The sequence below is a fragment of the Heterostelium album genome (assembly GCF_000004825.1).
Source record: "Heterostelium album PN500 unplaced genomic scaffold PPL_scaffold8, whole genome shotgun sequence".
Classification (NCBI taxonomy): Eukaryota; Evosea; class Eumycetozoa; order Acytosteliales; family Acytosteliaceae; genus Heterostelium; species Heterostelium album.
The window spans coordinates 1,764,961-1,782,734 of record NW_008805070.1 but is presented as its reverse complement, the minus strand read 5'-3'; the positions used below and the strand labels follow the sequence as shown (position 1 = coordinate 1,782,734).

The 17,774-nt window shown below is 29.8% G+C and overlaps 8 protein-coding genes across 8 annotated transcripts; 3 read left to right on the top strand and 5 right to left on the bottom strand.

The window, feature by feature from the left end:
• Positions 1-132: 132 nt before the first annotated feature.
• Positions 133-1,151, top strand: PPL_08340 (uncharacterized protein; the record flags this gene model as incomplete). Its single annotated transcript, XM_020579157.1, has 5 exons — positions 133-239; positions 322-392; positions 494-620; positions 644-826; positions 1,076-1,151. The coding sequence occupies 5 exons, from the start codon at positions 133-135 to the stop codon at positions 1,149-1,151; spliced, it is 564 nt and encodes a 187-aa protein (XP_020430996.1).
• An 82-nt stretch (positions 1,152-1,233) lies between these two features.
• On the top strand, positions 1,234-2,438 carry PPL_08339 (uncharacterized protein; the record flags this gene model as incomplete). Its single annotated transcript, XM_020579156.1, has 4 exons — positions 1,234-1,405; positions 1,530-1,974; positions 2,043-2,111; positions 2,252-2,438. The coding sequence occupies 4 exons, from the start codon at positions 1,234-1,236 to the stop codon at positions 2,436-2,438; spliced, it is 873 nt and encodes a 290-aa protein (XP_020430995.1).
• A 562-nt stretch (positions 2,439-3,000) lies between these two features.
• Positions 3,001-3,382, bottom strand: PPL_08338 (profilin; the record flags this gene model as incomplete). The annotated part of the gene is made up of 2 exons (XM_020579155.1): positions 3,001-3,059; positions 3,145-3,382. The coding sequence occupies 2 exons, from the start codon at positions 3,380-3,382 to the stop codon at positions 3,001-3,003; spliced, it is 297 nt and encodes a 98-aa protein (XP_020430994.1).
• A 1,140-nt stretch (positions 3,383-4,522) lies between these two features.
• Positions 4,523-7,024, bottom strand: PPL_08337 (DUF1736 domain-containing protein; the record flags this gene model as incomplete). Its single annotated transcript, XM_020579154.1, has 3 exons — positions 4,523-5,049; positions 5,140-5,257; positions 5,348-7,024. 3 exons carry the CDS (start codon positions 7,022-7,024, stop codon positions 4,523-4,525), a joined length of 2,322 nt encoding a protein of 773 aa, XP_020430993.1.
• Positions 7,025-7,322: 298 nt separating this feature from the next.
• Positions 7,323-9,167, bottom strand: PPL_08336 (uncharacterized protein; the record flags this gene model as incomplete). Its single annotated transcript, XM_020579153.1, has 1 exon — positions 7,323-9,167. One exon carries the CDS (start codon positions 9,165-9,167, stop codon positions 7,323-7,325), a length of 1,845 nt encoding a protein of 614 aa, XP_020430992.1.
• A 454-nt stretch (positions 9,168-9,621) lies between these two features.
• PPL_08335 (uncharacterized protein) lies at positions 9,622-14,940 on the bottom strand (the record flags this gene model as incomplete). Its single annotated transcript, XM_020579152.1, has 6 exons — positions 9,622-11,209; positions 12,058-12,561; positions 12,607-13,668; positions 14,077-14,521; positions 14,662-14,903; positions 14,924-14,940. The coding sequence occupies 6 exons, from the start codon at positions 14,938-14,940 to the stop codon at positions 9,622-9,624; spliced, it is 3,858 nt and encodes a 1,285-aa protein (XP_020430991.1).
• Positions 14,941-15,509: 569 nt separating this feature from the next.
• On the bottom strand, positions 15,510-16,193 carry PPL_08334 (uncharacterized protein; the record flags this gene model as incomplete). Its single annotated transcript, XM_020579151.1, has 1 exon — positions 15,510-16,193. One exon carries the CDS (start codon positions 16,191-16,193, stop codon positions 15,510-15,512), a length of 684 nt encoding a protein of 227 aa, XP_020430990.1.
• A 395-nt stretch (positions 16,194-16,588) lies between these two features.
• Positions 16,589-17,554, top strand: PPL_08333 (uncharacterized protein; the record flags this gene model as incomplete). Its single annotated transcript, XM_020579150.1, has 2 exons — positions 16,589-16,637; positions 17,106-17,554. The coding sequence occupies 2 exons, from the start codon at positions 16,589-16,591 to the stop codon at positions 17,552-17,554; spliced, it is 498 nt and encodes a 165-aa protein (XP_020430989.1).
• Between the last annotated feature and the right edge of the window lie 220 nt (positions 17,555-17,774).

Genomic DNA, 17,774 nt, shown 5'->3' with positions numbered 1-17,774 from the left:
GACAAAGAAAGCATTCTCCCAACATCAGATCTTGAAGTAGTTACATACAAGTTGCGTTTCATTTTGGAGGTCGTCAGTTCATTCTGGTTCCCTTTCAATTTTCGAAGACAAATTCAGATACTTATACAAAATATGGACTGTAGAGATCTTATCATTGTCTCTGGTATCGACCGAATCTCAAGAAATACATCAGAGATTATTGAAATATTTGGATATTTCCGGGAATTGGGAATTATTCTGTATATCCATAACCTGAAAACTCCCAACATAAAGTCTGGTAAATATATTGTTGACTTTGGATTCAAAACATTGTTTCATTAGACTATCAATGACCTTTGAAGAGTTTGAAACGGAAGTCCAACAAACCGGATCAAGATACTTTGCTCTATCAAGTGAATATGGATTATATAGAAACGACATCACACCACAAATCATTGGATTACCAAAGTCCACAATCGCAAAGAGATTAAATCATTTTTCTCTCATACACTAGGTGATATTAATAATGTAGCGATCTATTCAAGAATGTCACGTCCTTTGATTAATGGTAAACCTAATAGTGGTACTTCAATCAATGATCAAGTCAAGGTTTCTTATTTAAGCTTCCTAATTGCATGCTGGCAGTTGTATGCTTTTCTCAAAGTGCCAATCCATTGCTAAAGATGGCAATCGATGAATCAACCATTGAAAAACAAAATGAAAAGGTTGAAGAGAAGCTATACGATAATGATCATGGTATCAAAGTAACTATTGAAGAAGAAAGTGATGATGAAGAAGAGAGTGAAGATGAAAAAGAAAAAGAAAAAAAGATATACTTACCAAGGTGGTGAGAATAGCCTTTATCGGCATGTGGCATATATATATGTGAGTATGACATGTTTTATTGTGTATGTGTTATATTATATTGAGAGAGCGGGAGTGTGTGGTGAGTGATAAAAGTATATATGATTATAGTTATATGATATATATATATAGTAGATTGATTATATAGTTTGTGGTTGTGTTAAATATATATACAAATTTATTATTAATATACAAAATTAAATTCAATTAATATTAACTATTATTTATTTAGTTTCTTTAAATTTATTTGTCAAGATGTTATTAATTTATTCAAAGAGATTTGTTTATCAAAACAAATAAGTGCATAGATTAAATGTTGAAATGGATGATCTAGTGAAGAGTACTCTCAAAGAATACAATATCAACCCCCACAAGATTCAGCCTTGGATCATGACATTTACTGGAGCGGATCGATTGACTAGAAATGAAATCATTATTAAATTTGCAAATGCTCTTAATTGTATGATAGTTGGTCTCTTTCCCCCGACTGATTATCTTTTATCAATCAAATCAAATTTCTCTGATGCATTGGTCCAAACAATCATATGCATCAAAGAACATTGTATGGGTGTCAATTAGATCAAATTATTGAAATTATCAAAGTGGTAATTCTTTCGCACCATTCCAACCCTCTCTGTGGTTTCCATTTATTGTCAATTCAAAATCATTCATATTTCTATTCGAAGCTTTGAAAAATTCTCGATTATTCCATGAATACACTGGATATATTATGAGTCCCTACAAATTAGGCAAGTCTGCAAAGGCCATTCTCGGCACAGATGACTCCAAGAATGTCGTTGGCTCTGGCATAAAGAGACCAGCTTCAACTGTTGAACAATCTCCCAATAAGACCAAGAAAGAGAAAGACGACAGTAATCCAAGATCCCGATTGAATATCTTGAATGTCATTTCATATCAGAATCCAGAGTTGGTTGATATTGTACATTCTTGGGTGATGGGTCCTAATTTAGCAACAATGATCAAAGAAGTTGCCAAACTTTTGAGCTACAATAACCGTGGTAACAAATTAGAAGATGGCATTGAAATTCTAGTTAAACATTACCACAACCAAACTCTCAATTCCAAATCCAGTACAACTTCAACAAAAGAACATAGAGATATTGTTGAAAGGTAAGGAAAAAAAAAATTGTTGAAGCATTTTATATTATATTTATTAATATAACTTTTTTTTTTTTTAGTATTCAACGATTACATCATGTTGAAATGTTTGATGTTGACAGGAACTATAGTACCGAAAGCTCTGATCAGCAAATTACTAATGCTCCCCCAGCCAAGTCAAAAGTTCCCAAGCAACAGACTACTCAACCTAACTGCTCTATTTGTGGCATCCGAATTGTATACTTGAAGAAGGATGTTGAAGTGTTGATAAATGGTATTGTTCAAGTAGTTGTGCAATCTCTGATGGAGTTTCTGAAGAATCTGAACTCTTCAAACGTAAATGTCAATACATCAGTGATAAGAATGAAAGATGTAATGAATATATTCCAGTTTATTTAGAAATTGGCAAACTCTGTTTACAACATTTCAAGGCAAACAAAAAATCGAGAAGAGAGTTTATTAAGAATAACAAATAAAGAATGTTTTAAGATTTAATAAATATGATTGCGTTTTTTTACCACAAGGATATATAATGAGAAACAATGTTGAAATCGTAAGTGTATTTATCTGTTTACTTCAATAAAACTACTTTTATCAACAACCATACACACATGAGGACCATATTAATATTATATATTGAAAAATCACGGTATTGTAAAAATTTTTTATTTTTTTTTAACATATTTGTTCGATCACTGCATTGTTTGTGCATATTAATTAATGAAAAAAACAAATTTGTTCTTTTATTTATTTTTAGTTTTCATTGAAAGTAGAGTTTACAATGCATTGCCGCATTGAATATCCATGGTGTTGATTTCATCTTCATTATCTGCTTCATAGAAAGACGAACTGCTTATCAATCTGATATCCAAAAGACAATGGTAGATAATAAATCTGTCTTTTCATAGTTTATCCATATCATTAGTAAGTTATTCTTAATTATGACTTGACTTTTTTTAAGAAACACAAAAAAAATTTGAATTTTTTGTTTTGTTTTTTTAGGATGATTTTATATATATTACTTTATTTTTATATAATTTAATAACCTTGATCGATCAAGTAATCAGCGAGCTTCTCGACGACGGAGGCAGCAGCACCTGGTTGCAAATTTCTCGTTGTAGACACCGATGATAACAGTTTTTCCAGTTTTCACACACACCACACCCCCGGTACCTTGCTTACCGTAGATGGAACGTGGGTCTGACTTGAGGACGTAGTACTTGGTACCGTTGAGGACAACACCAGTGGAAACAACGTTGGCTGGGTTGGTGAAACCACCGATCAAAGCCTTCTCTTCACCGTTCTTCAAGGAGAATCCCTTTGAGGCGGCCCAGTTGGAACCGTCCAAACCAATGATTTGGGCGTTAGCGAAACCAGCTCCAACGAGGTTGTTATCGATATATGGTTGCCAGGCAGACATTATTATATAGTTTTTGGTTTTTTATTTAAAAAAAAATAGATTACAACAAGGGGTTTTTTAATTTCTAAAATGATATTTTAAAAAAATAAATTATTGCAAGTTAGAATATGTTGAATGTAAACTTTTTTGAATATTATAATATTGTTCTATTCAATCTCTCTTTACTGTAAGTTGACTATAGCAAAGAGGTTTATTATTGATTGATATTGTTTAATTCTTACATATGAAATTATATTGTTTAGTGTACAACTGAATTGAATGGAGATCAAAGGTTGCACGCTTGCTTTTTGATGATGAACAGAGCTTGAACAGAAAAATCAAAAAAAAAATTAAAAAAAATTCAATAAAAGATATAATAATTTCTTAATTGAAAACCCAATAAAAGCCATTTTTCAGCTGATTGAAATATCCATTTTTCTCATTGGCTGAGATGAAAATTTGTTTTTGGGTAAAAATATATTTTTTTTTATTTTTTGAATTTTTATTTTTGGTATGAGAGATAGAGATGAATTCGACAAAATTGTTTTTTTTTTTGTTTTGACATTATAAGGTACAAGGAGGAATGAGATTGGTTTTTTAACCACCCCCACTCACAATCATGTGATCATTTCTAAACCCTTTTATTTTGGCCAGGAATGCATATTTTTTGTTTTCATCCATTTTCAAAATATTATTATGACATCTTTAAATTTAATTTAATATATTGAAAAAAAACAATTTTTTTTTTAAAAAATGGTTATTTTAATGTATAAATCTAGATTGGAATTTAATGATCTAATTTAAATCAAGACACTGTTTCATGCTTTTCGTCATTAAAATAAATTGATCCATCACAAATACATATTCAAACAGTTTTCGAAAGTTTTAATTTAGGATAAAGTATTTTTAGGTGTCTATCCTAATCGAATCTATCATTCTATCAACCTCCCCATTCCAAGTTTCAAACCCATTTACCCAATACCAAAAATTAATAATACAGATACTTGAAAAAAAAAAAAAAAACCAAACAATTTTTAAAAGAAATTAATTAAGAGAGTCTACTATCCAAACCCAATAACAAAATTATTTTCTTTTTTTTTTTCGTTTGTTAATCTAACTAGATTCATTCGTTCAATTGTATTTATATATTTATTTATTTATTTATATTTGTTGTTGTTGTTTTCGTTTCTTCGATGATGTTGTTTTAGTTGTTGTTGTTGTCGTCGTAGTTTTTGTACATAAAGATAATGCTTTGTTTAGTTGTTTTTCTAGTTTAGATTGTTTAGCAGGCTCGAATGTTGATCCTATATATTCGAATACCTTACACCACTGAGCTAGAGGAATTTGTTTGTGGTTGTCGAGTACGATGTCCAGTGAGTGTTCCATGTAGGTTTGTGACTTTGGTAGGTTCTCATTGGTTTCGAATTCGATCATCGCAGCGTCGTACAGGTGTTTCGCAGCCAACTCTGGATCGATCGACTCTACCAACTCTGCAAACTGTACACGCAAATCAGTGAAACTCTCGGGTGCATTCGACATTAGATTCTGATAGAGTTCGTCGACGGTCATCCAGGTCATCTGTTGTGTCTCTCTACAGCCACGACCTATACTCTTGGCAAAGTACTTACTGGCTTCAATGTAATCGCCATTGGTATGTAACAATATCATACCATACTTGTAATTTGATACTTTTTAATTAAAGTAAAGTTTGAGTATATATGAGTTGTTATTATTTCTCTCTTTTTTTTTTTAAGCAATATTAATAATAGTTAACTTACGACAATAAGAAGGTAATATATCTAATGCATTCTCACAGTAAAGTTTAGCGTTATTCCAATCCTCTGCTTTAATATATAGACCTGCAATCTCATCGTTTAGTTTTACACTTGAACAAGACTATTATATTATATTTGTTTATTTAGTTAGTTTGTTAGTTAGTTAGTTATTGTTATCTGTGGTAATCTAGATTGATTTATAGATATTTACATTTAATGAATCAAATAATATATTAACTTTATCTCTCCAAATAAAATTTCTTTGATAGGTTGTTAAAGAATATAGAATAGTAATTGAAATAGTAGCTGTTAAACTTATTGCAATAAGTAGTTTGTTGATGATTGATAATCTATTTTTGGTGGTGGAGGTGGTTGTTAAAGATACTTTCTTATTCTTCTTATTCTTTTGTAATCTATTATTACTATTACTATCATTTTCATCCATTTCCTTTTGTAATTTCTTTCTTCTTCTTACTATTGATTCATTTTCATTATCATCACTATCTTCTTTTACTTTGTTATTTACTTCTTTATCTTTATTATTATTATTATCTATTATTTCTTTTTCTTTTTCTTTTTGTTGTCTTTGTTGTTGTTGTTCTTCTTTATAATCTATTAATAAGAATGGTGATGTTAATAGTCTACCTAGGAGTATACAGAATGCAATCGATGGTAGATATAGGTTGTTTTCACTAACAAGTGAATCGGTGTAAAAGAATAGGTTTAATTTAGGAATCATGTTAATTACACCAAAGAGAATGTAAAACAAGATAACTACCGATTGCTTCTTGACGTTGGTGAATAGCAGTGGAAGGAATATAACACTATAGGTCAACAATGTCTGTATATTCAGTTTGTCGGTCAACGATTGAACTGTAGGCAAACAATTGTAACTCCAATCTACAGACAGTGTCTTTGGCACTAACAACAACCATAGGTAATGCGCGTGTGAGTAATCGATGGTGAGTAGACGTGTCAATCGGTTCGACTCGAAACCAACGTGGTTATCTACATATCTTAGTTCACCATAGACTTCATCTACTTCGCCATTGGCAACAGCGTCTGTGTTGATGTAGTAGGAGAACGGACTGAAATAAGCAGATGCCAATATATATTGAATGACCGATATCAATAGCATCGCTACTACGATAAACGATCGTAGGTTACCACGGAGAATGTAATGATACAACGGTAGCAGCAGCATTAGCGCATAGGCAATACCACCTGCCAAACTACCGAGCAAGAAGCAAACCAACGAACCAATTAAACTGTATCGATAGGTCAGTAGCGATAACATAACAAAGTTACAAGACAGCAACACCGATCTACCACTTCCAATACTAGCAACAATCTCACCATTCACCGGATGCAAAACGAATAACAAACTACCGATAAAACATGCAAGATCATTACCAAATGAATGTGACATGCTAGGTGTACTACTACTCTTTAAACTGGTTGTTAGATGTATGGTGAATAGGAATACTTGAACACCTAGAGTTGCATGTAGTAGAACGTTGGAGAGATGATAGAGCTCTGCATCGTCATCGGGTGCACCTGTCAGCTGACTGAATAGACGGTCGACTATCCACGACAGTGTGGTCATCGGTGTTTTGTATTTACTCTTGCCGCTGACGATCTCTTCGATGTTCTGACTCTGACTATTAGCAGATCTACCAGAGAATAGATCAACAATAGCTTCTACACTAGATCTATTGTCACTAGGTAATCTATAGACATCTCTATTCTCCTTGATTAACTTCACTTCATCCTCTGTGAATTCATTTACAAGTGTATTGGAATATATAGAAAGTGTAACTAAAAATATAATTAAACTAAATATTGATAGCTTTATATAAATACTATATTCTTTTAAATTGTTATTCATTCTTTTTTGTTTTCTTGTTTATTTTAAAGTATTTTAAACCTAAACCACTTTAAGACTTTAAAAGGAGGGCAATCAAGATCATAAAAATGAAGTTCACACACACACACCACAAATCGATCAGATTGAAAAAAAATAAATTTCACTTTGCTCTACCAAAGTAACTTTAATGCGAGCAATACTCAAAAAGTAGTATTAATCATCAAAAAATACAAGATTGTATTTTATTATTCTTTGATTTGATTGTTAATTAATCTTTTTTATTTTATTTATTATTATTTTACTACAATTGATTATTAATCTAAAATATTATTGATGTAGATGCACACCATGCTCTTTTAAATTTATCATCTTCAAAGAATAGTTCCCATTGATTGTCTTTGATTGAATATTTGTAATTATTACAGCCCCGACCACCTATTGAATAGAGAAAACTTGAGGTTGATGATTCTCGATGATATATCAAAAAAGCATCACGATATTGGGCAGGAACAGGCTTTAGAGCGATGGATTGTTTGTTTTCAACATTGTATTTGATCAATTTGCTATTGTCCACATTAATGGTGTAGAAATTTCCATTGTTATCATGACATGCTGTGTATGGTCTAATATCAATTTGGTGATAGGTTATCTTTCGATTTGTCAAATCGAATTGAAATAGCCTCTCCTTTTCGTATAATAGTGAATATAATGAACCTTTGAAGATCATTGATGATATTTGATTACCGTTTTCATTAGATAATCCATGATATCTTTCGAATTTCTCTGTCTTGATGTTGAATCGATCAATTCTATTCTTTATTTTATAACCATTAACCAAATAGATATGATCTTGACCATCATAGCAAACTGATATATAACAATCGCCATCTATACCATTCATATAACCAATATGTTCAACTGATTTCGATTTGATTGAGAATTTCATCCATTCGTTTTCTTTCTCACCCCCAAATACATAGATATATTCACCAATGGCAATAATCGATTGGAATGTATCACAAAAACCATAATAAATATCAAACTCTTCGATTGAATTGTTGTTTGATAGGTTAATCAGTGTTGCTCCTCTCGATTGATGTGTTGTGAAAATATATGATGATTTATTATCGTTGCTGTTTGTTTTTAATACTGATGATCGAGTTGTAACTTTAACAAGTTTGATTGATTGTTTGATCATTGAATTCAATTGATTGAAATCATGTTGTTTGATTGATAGTTGATAAAATGATTCGTTATTATTATTATTATTATTAATGATTTCTGATGTTTTGTTGAATTGATTGTTGTATTTATGAATGATATCCAATAATAATGGTGATGAATCATTGTTGTGTTGTTTGATAAGTTCATCGATATTGAATAGATCATGATGTTCATTGAACAATGTTTGATTATTATCAGAGATGAATGATTCTAATGTTGAACTCGATATTATTGATTGAATTATTGTTGTTGGAGAATATAAATCTTTTGTATCTGTTGTATCTAATATCATTGATTCACTATCATAACTCTTTTTATCACTATTATTACTATTACTATTATTATTATTTAATTTATTATTTATATTTATAATATTAACTAAATATTTGAAATGATTTATATTATTATCTATTTGATTTATGATTGTATCTTTATCATTGATAATATCTTTCTTTAATTTATGTTCTTCAATGATTAGATATTGATGTAATTGTTCAAAGTGTTGTTTAATCTCATTCTCTGTTGTTGTTAATGATTGATATTGAGATGTCGATGATTTTAATGATTCCCAAATCGATTTAATTGTTTGTGATAGCTCTGTTTCTTCATTTTCTTCTTTATTGTTTTTGTTATTGTTATTATTATTGTTATTGTTATTGTTATTGTTATTGTTTTTGTTTTTATAATCATTTATTCTCTGTTTCTTCTTTACAGGTTCACTATTATCTTTATCATTATTATCAATAGCACTATCTATTATTATCTCATTATTAAATATATTATTTAATGATTGTTTAATCTGATTGATATGTTCACAATGATTGGAATGATCTGATCGTTTTTTGCAATGATCTACTGTGCATACTGAACACATCAGAATATTACATTTATGACAAATATACTTGAATGTCTTTGAATGATTTGCGCAATTGGTTGTCATTTAATTAAATTAAAAGTTAAAATAAAGGTTCAAGAAACAAAATTGTTAAATTCTATAAAATTGTTAAATTTTTTAACATAAGACAATTTTTAAAATCTTATGACTTATTTTTTTAGTTTTCTTTCATCAGATAACAGAATGATTTTATATTTTTTTTAAATATTATAGGATCTTTTGATTATAATGATGACTAAATTTTTAATGAGCTTGAATATGCTCTAATTCATTTTAGATTAAGCTTATCACACTGCTTACTGATAGTCAATGATTGCTACTTAAATTCAAATTCCATACCAGAGGCGATCATTGTCTGTTCTAGTAGAAGATCCATTAAATTGTTACATGTTTTTTATCTATTTTTTTAATTTAAAAACATAAATATAATGTAAGGAATAGCATTTAAATTAATTAATTTAACAACAATATATAATATATATAATATATAATTTTATTTTTATTTAAAAAACAAGGAATTGGTTTTTTGGTTTATGAATTTAGTGGATATGAATCGATCTTTACCATTGAATAGGCTTTCAATACGAGTTTTAATAGTATAGGGTTGATATTCTTTGATGTCCAATCTTGTAATTGTTTTGTTGTTGAGTAATGAGAGTGAGAACGATTCAATGGCTTTATCAGTTTCACATTTAGTGTCTAGTTGTTTGCTCATAATTTCTTGATAGTATCTCTTATGAAATGTGATACCAAGACGTTTGAGTGATTTGTTTGATTCCAATAGATTGGTGAGTTGAACAAGTTGATCGACACCACATTCAGTGAGTGAGAGATGATTGATTGTTTGATTCGAGTGTGACAATGTTTGATAGAATGAATCCGAGAGTACTTGACATGAGATTGTCAATGATGTTAATGTAGTATTGACTGACAAAGCTTCACAGAGTGCCAATGAAGTTGATTCGATTGACTTTGGAAGTAGAAAATGACCATGATAATCATCCTCTCGACTTCTAATATTATTAAAGGATTTACAATAGTTTTTCAACTCCAAATACTTTAATCGTGTGTTACTTCCAAGCATCAAACAGAATCGTTTCCAATGTTTTAATTTACTTACTACCAATGTCTCCGCCTCTGTATCATCTTGAAAACAACGACAATAGTAGTCATAGAAAAAGCCATTGTCTCGTATGTCGCAATATTCTTCATGATCAAATTCATCTTCATCTTTATCTTCATCTTCATTTTCCTCATCAGCTTCATCTTCATCTTCACTGTTATTAAGAGTCGATCGATCTAATGCATCCAATATACCAAGTGGAGTACTACATTTGAATGAGTCGATGAGAGTATCATTGATAACAGCGTATTTTAGTAAAAAGGCCAAGAATCGATCGCTTGGAATGATAATGTTTCTGAGTGATTTCACTTCTTTGAAGAGGTAACCATATTCAATATCTGGTACTATACCATCGTGATGACCTTCATCGTAGACAAAATAGATTGAATTTGTACGCCATGGTTCGACATACTTTTTATAGTAACGATCAATATTATCATGATCTACAGCGCAATCTATATTCACCACATAGAGATGTACGAATTCCAAAGTATCATAACCAATTGATGATAAATCACCGTTTATATGTGACTCTTCACTATCTGCTTTTACAAACACCTCTAATTTGATCGATGGAAATTGTTCTACGAGTTGTTTTACACGATTAACATCATCTGTATTGATAATCAATCTCTTTAGATTCGTAAAGTTCTTAAGCCAAGATGATTCAGGTAAGAAATCAGCATAGAGATGTGTGATGTTGGAGAATTGGTAGATTGATAGAGTCAATGAGAGATCGTTTTGTAGAGTTGCATAGAATCGATCGGTTCTCTTTGAGATATAATTAAACCATTCCTTTGAAACCAATGAATATTCTATTATTGATCGATTATAATTCAACTGCTTGAAATTCTCTAAACTATCGAATACCTCTTGACCATCAGTATAATCATAGGCATACTCTTTCAAAGTTGGATAGAACGATGGTAACTCTTGAAATGTTCTACGATTACAATAGCAATCGCTATTATAATTTAATAACTTATTTATTATTTCATATTGTAATAATATAGATAAACTTGTAAACATTTTTAATAGATTAATTAATCTAGAGAAATGATAACTGTGTTTTGTGATAATTAAAATGACACACTACAGTGAGCGAGAAGGAGCCTTTTCAGGTCAAAATAAATTGAATTTTTTTTTTTATATGAACGTTATGAAACCATCAAATTTGCGCGCTTCATCATTTTAAAATTTCACCTTCAAAAATACTTCTTTTTAAATTTTAAATTTTTTATACTATTTATTTTTTTAATCAAATAATAATTATTTGTTATTTAGAATTAGAGTATGATTTAGTAGGTAATCGATTGGACAAATTAAAACTTTATTCTTTACAATTGTTTTCTATTTAAGTATGGGTGGTCGACACTAGTTAACCGATGGGTCAGTACACGATTAACAGTATTTGATGAGTTGTTATTCCTCTAGGTAAACCATTCAGAGAGATGGCTTTAATATGGATAGTAGAGACATTGTGTAGTGCAAACAGTTTACCAAAAGTGTCTGGAGAAACGCAGTACAACTGTTGAAGGGGTTTGAATCAAGAGATTTGAAACCGCCATGCCCCCAAATCAATCAGGATCTCTACAATACCTTCATGGAGGCGTCATTTAGTTATTGTCTGTTATAGTGGAGAAGAATCATTAGATTTATGAGCCTCAACATTTAATTAAATCAATCATTGTTAGATGTTTTTTTTATCTCTTTTTTTTTTAATTTAAAAACATAAATATAATGTAAGGAATAACATTTAAATTAATTAATTAGCAACAATATATAATATATATTTATTTTTATTTAAAAAACAAGGAATTGGTTTTTTGGTTTATGAATTTAGTGGATATGAATCGATCTTTACCATTGAATAGGCTTTCAATATGAGATCTAATAGTATAGGGTTGATATTCTTTGATGTCCAATCTTGTGATTGTTTTGTTGTTGAGTAATGAGAGTGAGAATGATTCAATGGCTTTATCAGTTTCACTTTTAGTGGTGGCCAGTTGTTTTCTCATAATTTCTTGATAGTATCTCTTATGAAATGTGATACCAAGTCGTTTGATTGATTTGTTTGATTCCAATAGATTGGTGAGTTGAACAAGTTGATCGATACCACATTCAGTGAGTGAGAGATGATTGATTGTTTGGTTCGAGTGTGGTAATGTTTGAAAGAATGAATCCGAGAGTACTTGACATGAGATTGTCAATGATGTTAATGTAGTATTGACTGACAAAGCTTCACAGAGTGCCAATGATGTTGATTCGATTGACTTTGGAAGTAGAAAATGACCATGATAATCATCCTCTCGACTTCTAATATTATTAAAGGATTTACAATAGTTTTTCAACTCCAAATACTTTAATCGTGTGTTACTTCCAAGCATCAAACAGAATCGTTTCCAATGTGTTAATTTACTTAGCACCAATGTATCCGCCTCTGTATCATATTGAAAACAACGACAATAATAGCTATAAAATTTATAATTCTTTAGTAAATCGATATATTCAGCATGACTATATTCCTCTTCATCTTCATCTCCATATTTAACTTCAACTGCTTTACCTTCATCTTTATCTTCAGCTTCATCTTCAGCTTCTTCTTCATCTTCACTGTTCGTGAGAGTCGATCGATTTAATGCATCCAATATACCAAGTGGAGTACTACATTTGAATGAATCGATGAGAGTATCATTGGTAACAGCGAATCGTAATAAAAAGGCCAAGAATGGGTCGCATGGAATGATAATGTTTCTGAGTGATTTTACTTTCTCGAAGAGGTAACCATATTGAGTTTCAGGTACTATACCATCGTGACCGCCTTCATCGTAGACAAAATAGATTGAATTTGTACGCCATGGTTTGACATACTTTTTATAGTAACATTTAAGATTATCATGATCTACATCGGAATATATATTCATTACATAGAGATGTACGAATTCCAGGGTATCATAACCAATTGATGATAAATCACCGTTTGTATGTGACTCTTCACTATCTGCTTTTACAAACACCTCTAATTTGATTGATGGAAATTGTTCTACGAGTTGCTTTACACGATTAACATCATCTGTATTGATAACCAATCTCTTTAGATTCAAAAAGTTCTTGAGCCAAGATGGTTCTGGTGAGAAATCAGCATAAAGATGTGTGATGTTGGAGAATTGGTAGATTGATCGAGTCAATGAGAGATCGATTGGTTCCTCTGCATAGAATCGATCGGTTCTCTTTGAGATATAATTAAACCATTCCTTTGAAACCAATGAATATTCTATTATTGATCGATTATAATTCAACTGCTTGAAATTCTCTAAACTATCGAATACCTCTTGACCATCAGTATAATCATAGGCATACTCTTTTAAAGTTGGATAGAATGATGGTAACTCTTGAAATGTTCTATGATTATAATAACAATCGCTATTATAATTTATTAACCTCTCTAAAATTTTATGTTGTAATAATATAGAAAAACTTGTAAACATTTTTAATAGATTATTTAATATTTAGCGATTTTAATTAAAATGACATTCAATGAGAGAGTCAAACAATTGTTGAATTGTTTTTTTAAATGACCTTAAACAAAATTCCCACCATTAAATTTTGAGTGAATAAAAAGAAAAATAAAAACTCTTTTTAATACTTTGATAGTCTTATTTTCAGGGAATTTTGATATCTATCTTCTTGAAAAAAAGATAATAATAAATATTTAGAAAACACAAAATAAAATTGATTTATATTTTTAATTATTATTTAAAATATAAAACACTCTGAGTATTATTAATTTGTTTGGTGAATAGAGATTGAAGATTGCGTTGAAATAGGTACTCAATATGAGATCTAATAGTATAGGGTTGATATTCTTGAATGTCCAATCTTGAAATTGTTTTGTTTTTGAGTAATGAAAGTGAGAATAATTCAATGTCTTTATCCATTTTAATCCTAAAAGAGCTTGGTGTATTATTACCTATCATTTGTTGGCAATAATTTCGATGAAAAGCAATTCCAAGTCGTCTGATTGTTTTGTTTGATTCCAATAGATTGGCAATTTGAACAAGTTGATCTATACCACACTCTGTGAGTGAGAGATGACTTATTGTTTGGTTCGAGTGCGACAAAGTTTGAAAGAATGAATCCGATATTACTTGACAGGTGATTGTCAATGATGTCAATGTAGTATTGATAGACAACGCTTTACTGAGCTCCAATGATGTTGATTCTATTATCTTTGGTCTTAACATATGTGAATATGATCGTCTAGTATTGAAAATATCTTGATTGAAGGAACTACAAAAGTTTTTCAACTCAAAAGATGTCAAGCGTGTATTATCAGCAAGAATAGAACAGAATTGCTTCCAATGTTTTGATTTATTTTCAGCCAATGATTCTCATATCCATCTGAAAGACATTTACAACATTCATCTTCATCCTCACCAATTTTATTCTTATCATCCTCATCACCACTGTCCAATGCTCCTTCAGCTAAATCTAATAAACCAAGAGGTGTTCTACAGCTAAACGATTCTATTAAAGTATCTTTGGATAGAATCCTTTGTAATTTTTTGGCATAGAATGATTCGGTTGGAAGGAAAATATTTCTGAGTGATTTAATGGTGAAGATTTTATCATAGAGTATTAAATCGTCACTACCTTCGCTATCATCTTGTTATTTTACAATGGTAATAATATCATATTATAATATACATATAAACATATAAATATAATACTTACAACTTTGATATAAGATTAGGAATTACTTTAGGAATAGTTTTGGTACGAAGAATATAGATTTAATGAATGTAATAAAGTTTAGAGATATAATTTACAGTATAATATTTAGAGACAATAATTTATTTAATTTACAATTTGAAGATAATAATAATATTTGGTAATATTGATAATGTTGAATAATGTTGAATAAATTAGTTTCTATAATGGATTTCCAAGGTATTTATACTGTTGGATTTCTTCACCAGTGCAGTTGCTCAATCTCAGAAATCTGTTCTTGATTAACTAGTTTGGTATTCATTGTAGATTAACTTGTTGGTTATTTCTTTATGTTAACTTTGGTAGATTGATATTTTGTTGATTCACTGAATGTTGATATTATTCTAATATATTTAATTATTGTTAACAGCTGGATTATTAATTTAAGTTATTTGAAATCGTGTCCATAAACTGTTTGAATTGTGATAGTTGAATTCTTAATAAATTATTGAAGTGTCAGTTGATTTGGTTATTATAATTCTAAAATGTTAATTTTAGAACACATCTACAAATACGAGGTAGATCGAATTTACACGCCATGGTTTAAGATTGTTATTATAGTAATCTTCAACAGTATCTCCATCAAAACATCCACATATTTGCTTATAAATGATATCGAAAGCATGGATATGAACGAATTCCAGGGTATCATATCCAATTGATGATAAATCACCGTTTATATTTTCTTCTTGATTTACAAACACCTCTAATTTAATCGATGGAAATTGATCAACTAGTTGCTTTACACTGTTAGCATCTTTTGTATTGATGACCAATCTCTTTAGATTCGTAAAGTTCTTCAGCCAAGATGGTTCTGGTGAGAAATCAGCATAGAGATGTGTGATGTTGGAGAATTGATATATAGAATGAGTAAATGAGAGATCTATTGGTTTCTTTGTATACAATCGATCGGTTCTACTTGTAATATAATTAAACCAATCCTTTGAAACCAATGAATATTCTTTTATTATCGCCGGATTATAGTTCAACTGTTTGAAATTCTTTAAACTATAGAATTCCTCTTGATTTATAGAGTAATCGTACATACATTCTTTCAAGGTTGGGTATAACGATGGAAATGTTTGAAATGATTTATTATTATGATAACAATCGCTATTATTATTTAATATCTTATTTATTATTTCGAATTGTATTAACTTTGATAAACTTGAACTCATTTTTAATAAGGTGGTTAACAGATAACCAAAGTGTTAATTGCAAAAAATAAAGGGTTAGTGTCTCGCCATTATTTTTTTTATTAAAAATGGGTTGTTTGTAATTTAATTTAACTTTATTAGATATTATGTGTAAAGAAATCTATTATTTTTATTTAAAATATAAAACACTCTTAATATTATTTATTGTTTAATCAAAAGATATTGATGATTACAATTGAATATGTTCTCAAATATGGTTCAAATAGTAAAGGGTTGATATTCTTGAATGTCCAATCTTGTGATTGTTTTGTTTTTGAGTAATGAATGTGAGAATGATTCAATATCTCTATCCATTTAAATCCTAAAAGAGCTTGATTTGTTATCACCTGTCATTTGATGGTAAAATAGTCGATGAAATGCAATACCCAGAGCTCTTATTGATTTGTTTCATTCCAATAGATTGTTGTTTGTTTGTTTGTTTGTTTGTTTTATTACAACAAGAGAATTAAATAAAAATTAAATGTTTGTTTTTGAACTTCAATTTTTCATTCAAATTTAATCTTGATAGTTTGTTTTAACACACATCATATAGTTCAGTTTTAGTGGTGTGGTTCATCATAATAAGATTTATCTTTATTATAATATTATCTGTATTACTAAATATTTATGATAAATTATCATATTCATTGTAAATTTGATAGATAAATGTGTGGGGTCAGTAATCACTATCATCTGATCAATCAAATTTAAATGACAATAATAATTTTAAAATTTACAACAAACAACCAGCAATGAAAAATAATAATTATGAAAATAGATAATGATAATAAATTAAAATTGTATTGTTTTGTTTTTTTTTTGTTTATTAATTAGTTAATTCATATTGGTCAGTTGTTAAAACAATGAAGTTACTATTATCTATATTTTTAATAGGTTTGTTAACTTTCTCAGCAGTTGTCAAAGCTGTAGATTTCGATTTGGAAATCGAAGAGACAATCTTTAATTTCGGACCGAGAACACCACCACCACCACCGGTAGTGATCAAAATTGCAAGGATCCGTTCCGAAACCGATGCAAACGTTGTCCAAGTCGTTCTAGACAGCAAGAGTGTTCTAGTTGGAAACCCACCGAAACCAGCGAGATCACTAACCATCCAAGAGATCTTCAACTTTAAAGATATCTTGAGATCACCAGAGTACACCAAACTCGATAAGGTCTCACAGTTTGTCGCTGAAAATCCACCATCCGGTGATACCAAATGGATTGTAGTTATTAGTCCAGAGGAAAAGGTCATTGGATGGATGGCATCGACTCCAGAATCGGGACGTCCATCATTCACCGTAGCATTTGAAAATTTCTACCAATCTAGAATTCCAAATTAAAACATTTTTTAAAGGTCAAGATACACAACCAAAAAATTAATCAACCTTAATTAAAAAAAAAAAGAATAAAGAGTTAATTAAAAATATAATAAATAAATACTACATTTATTTCCTTTGTTTTTTTTTTTGTGTCGCCAACTCCAGTTACCTTGAGCGCCACGAGTTTCCTTTTGTCACGTGACTTTTTAAAAATAAAGAGAAAAAAAAAAGGAATTTTATA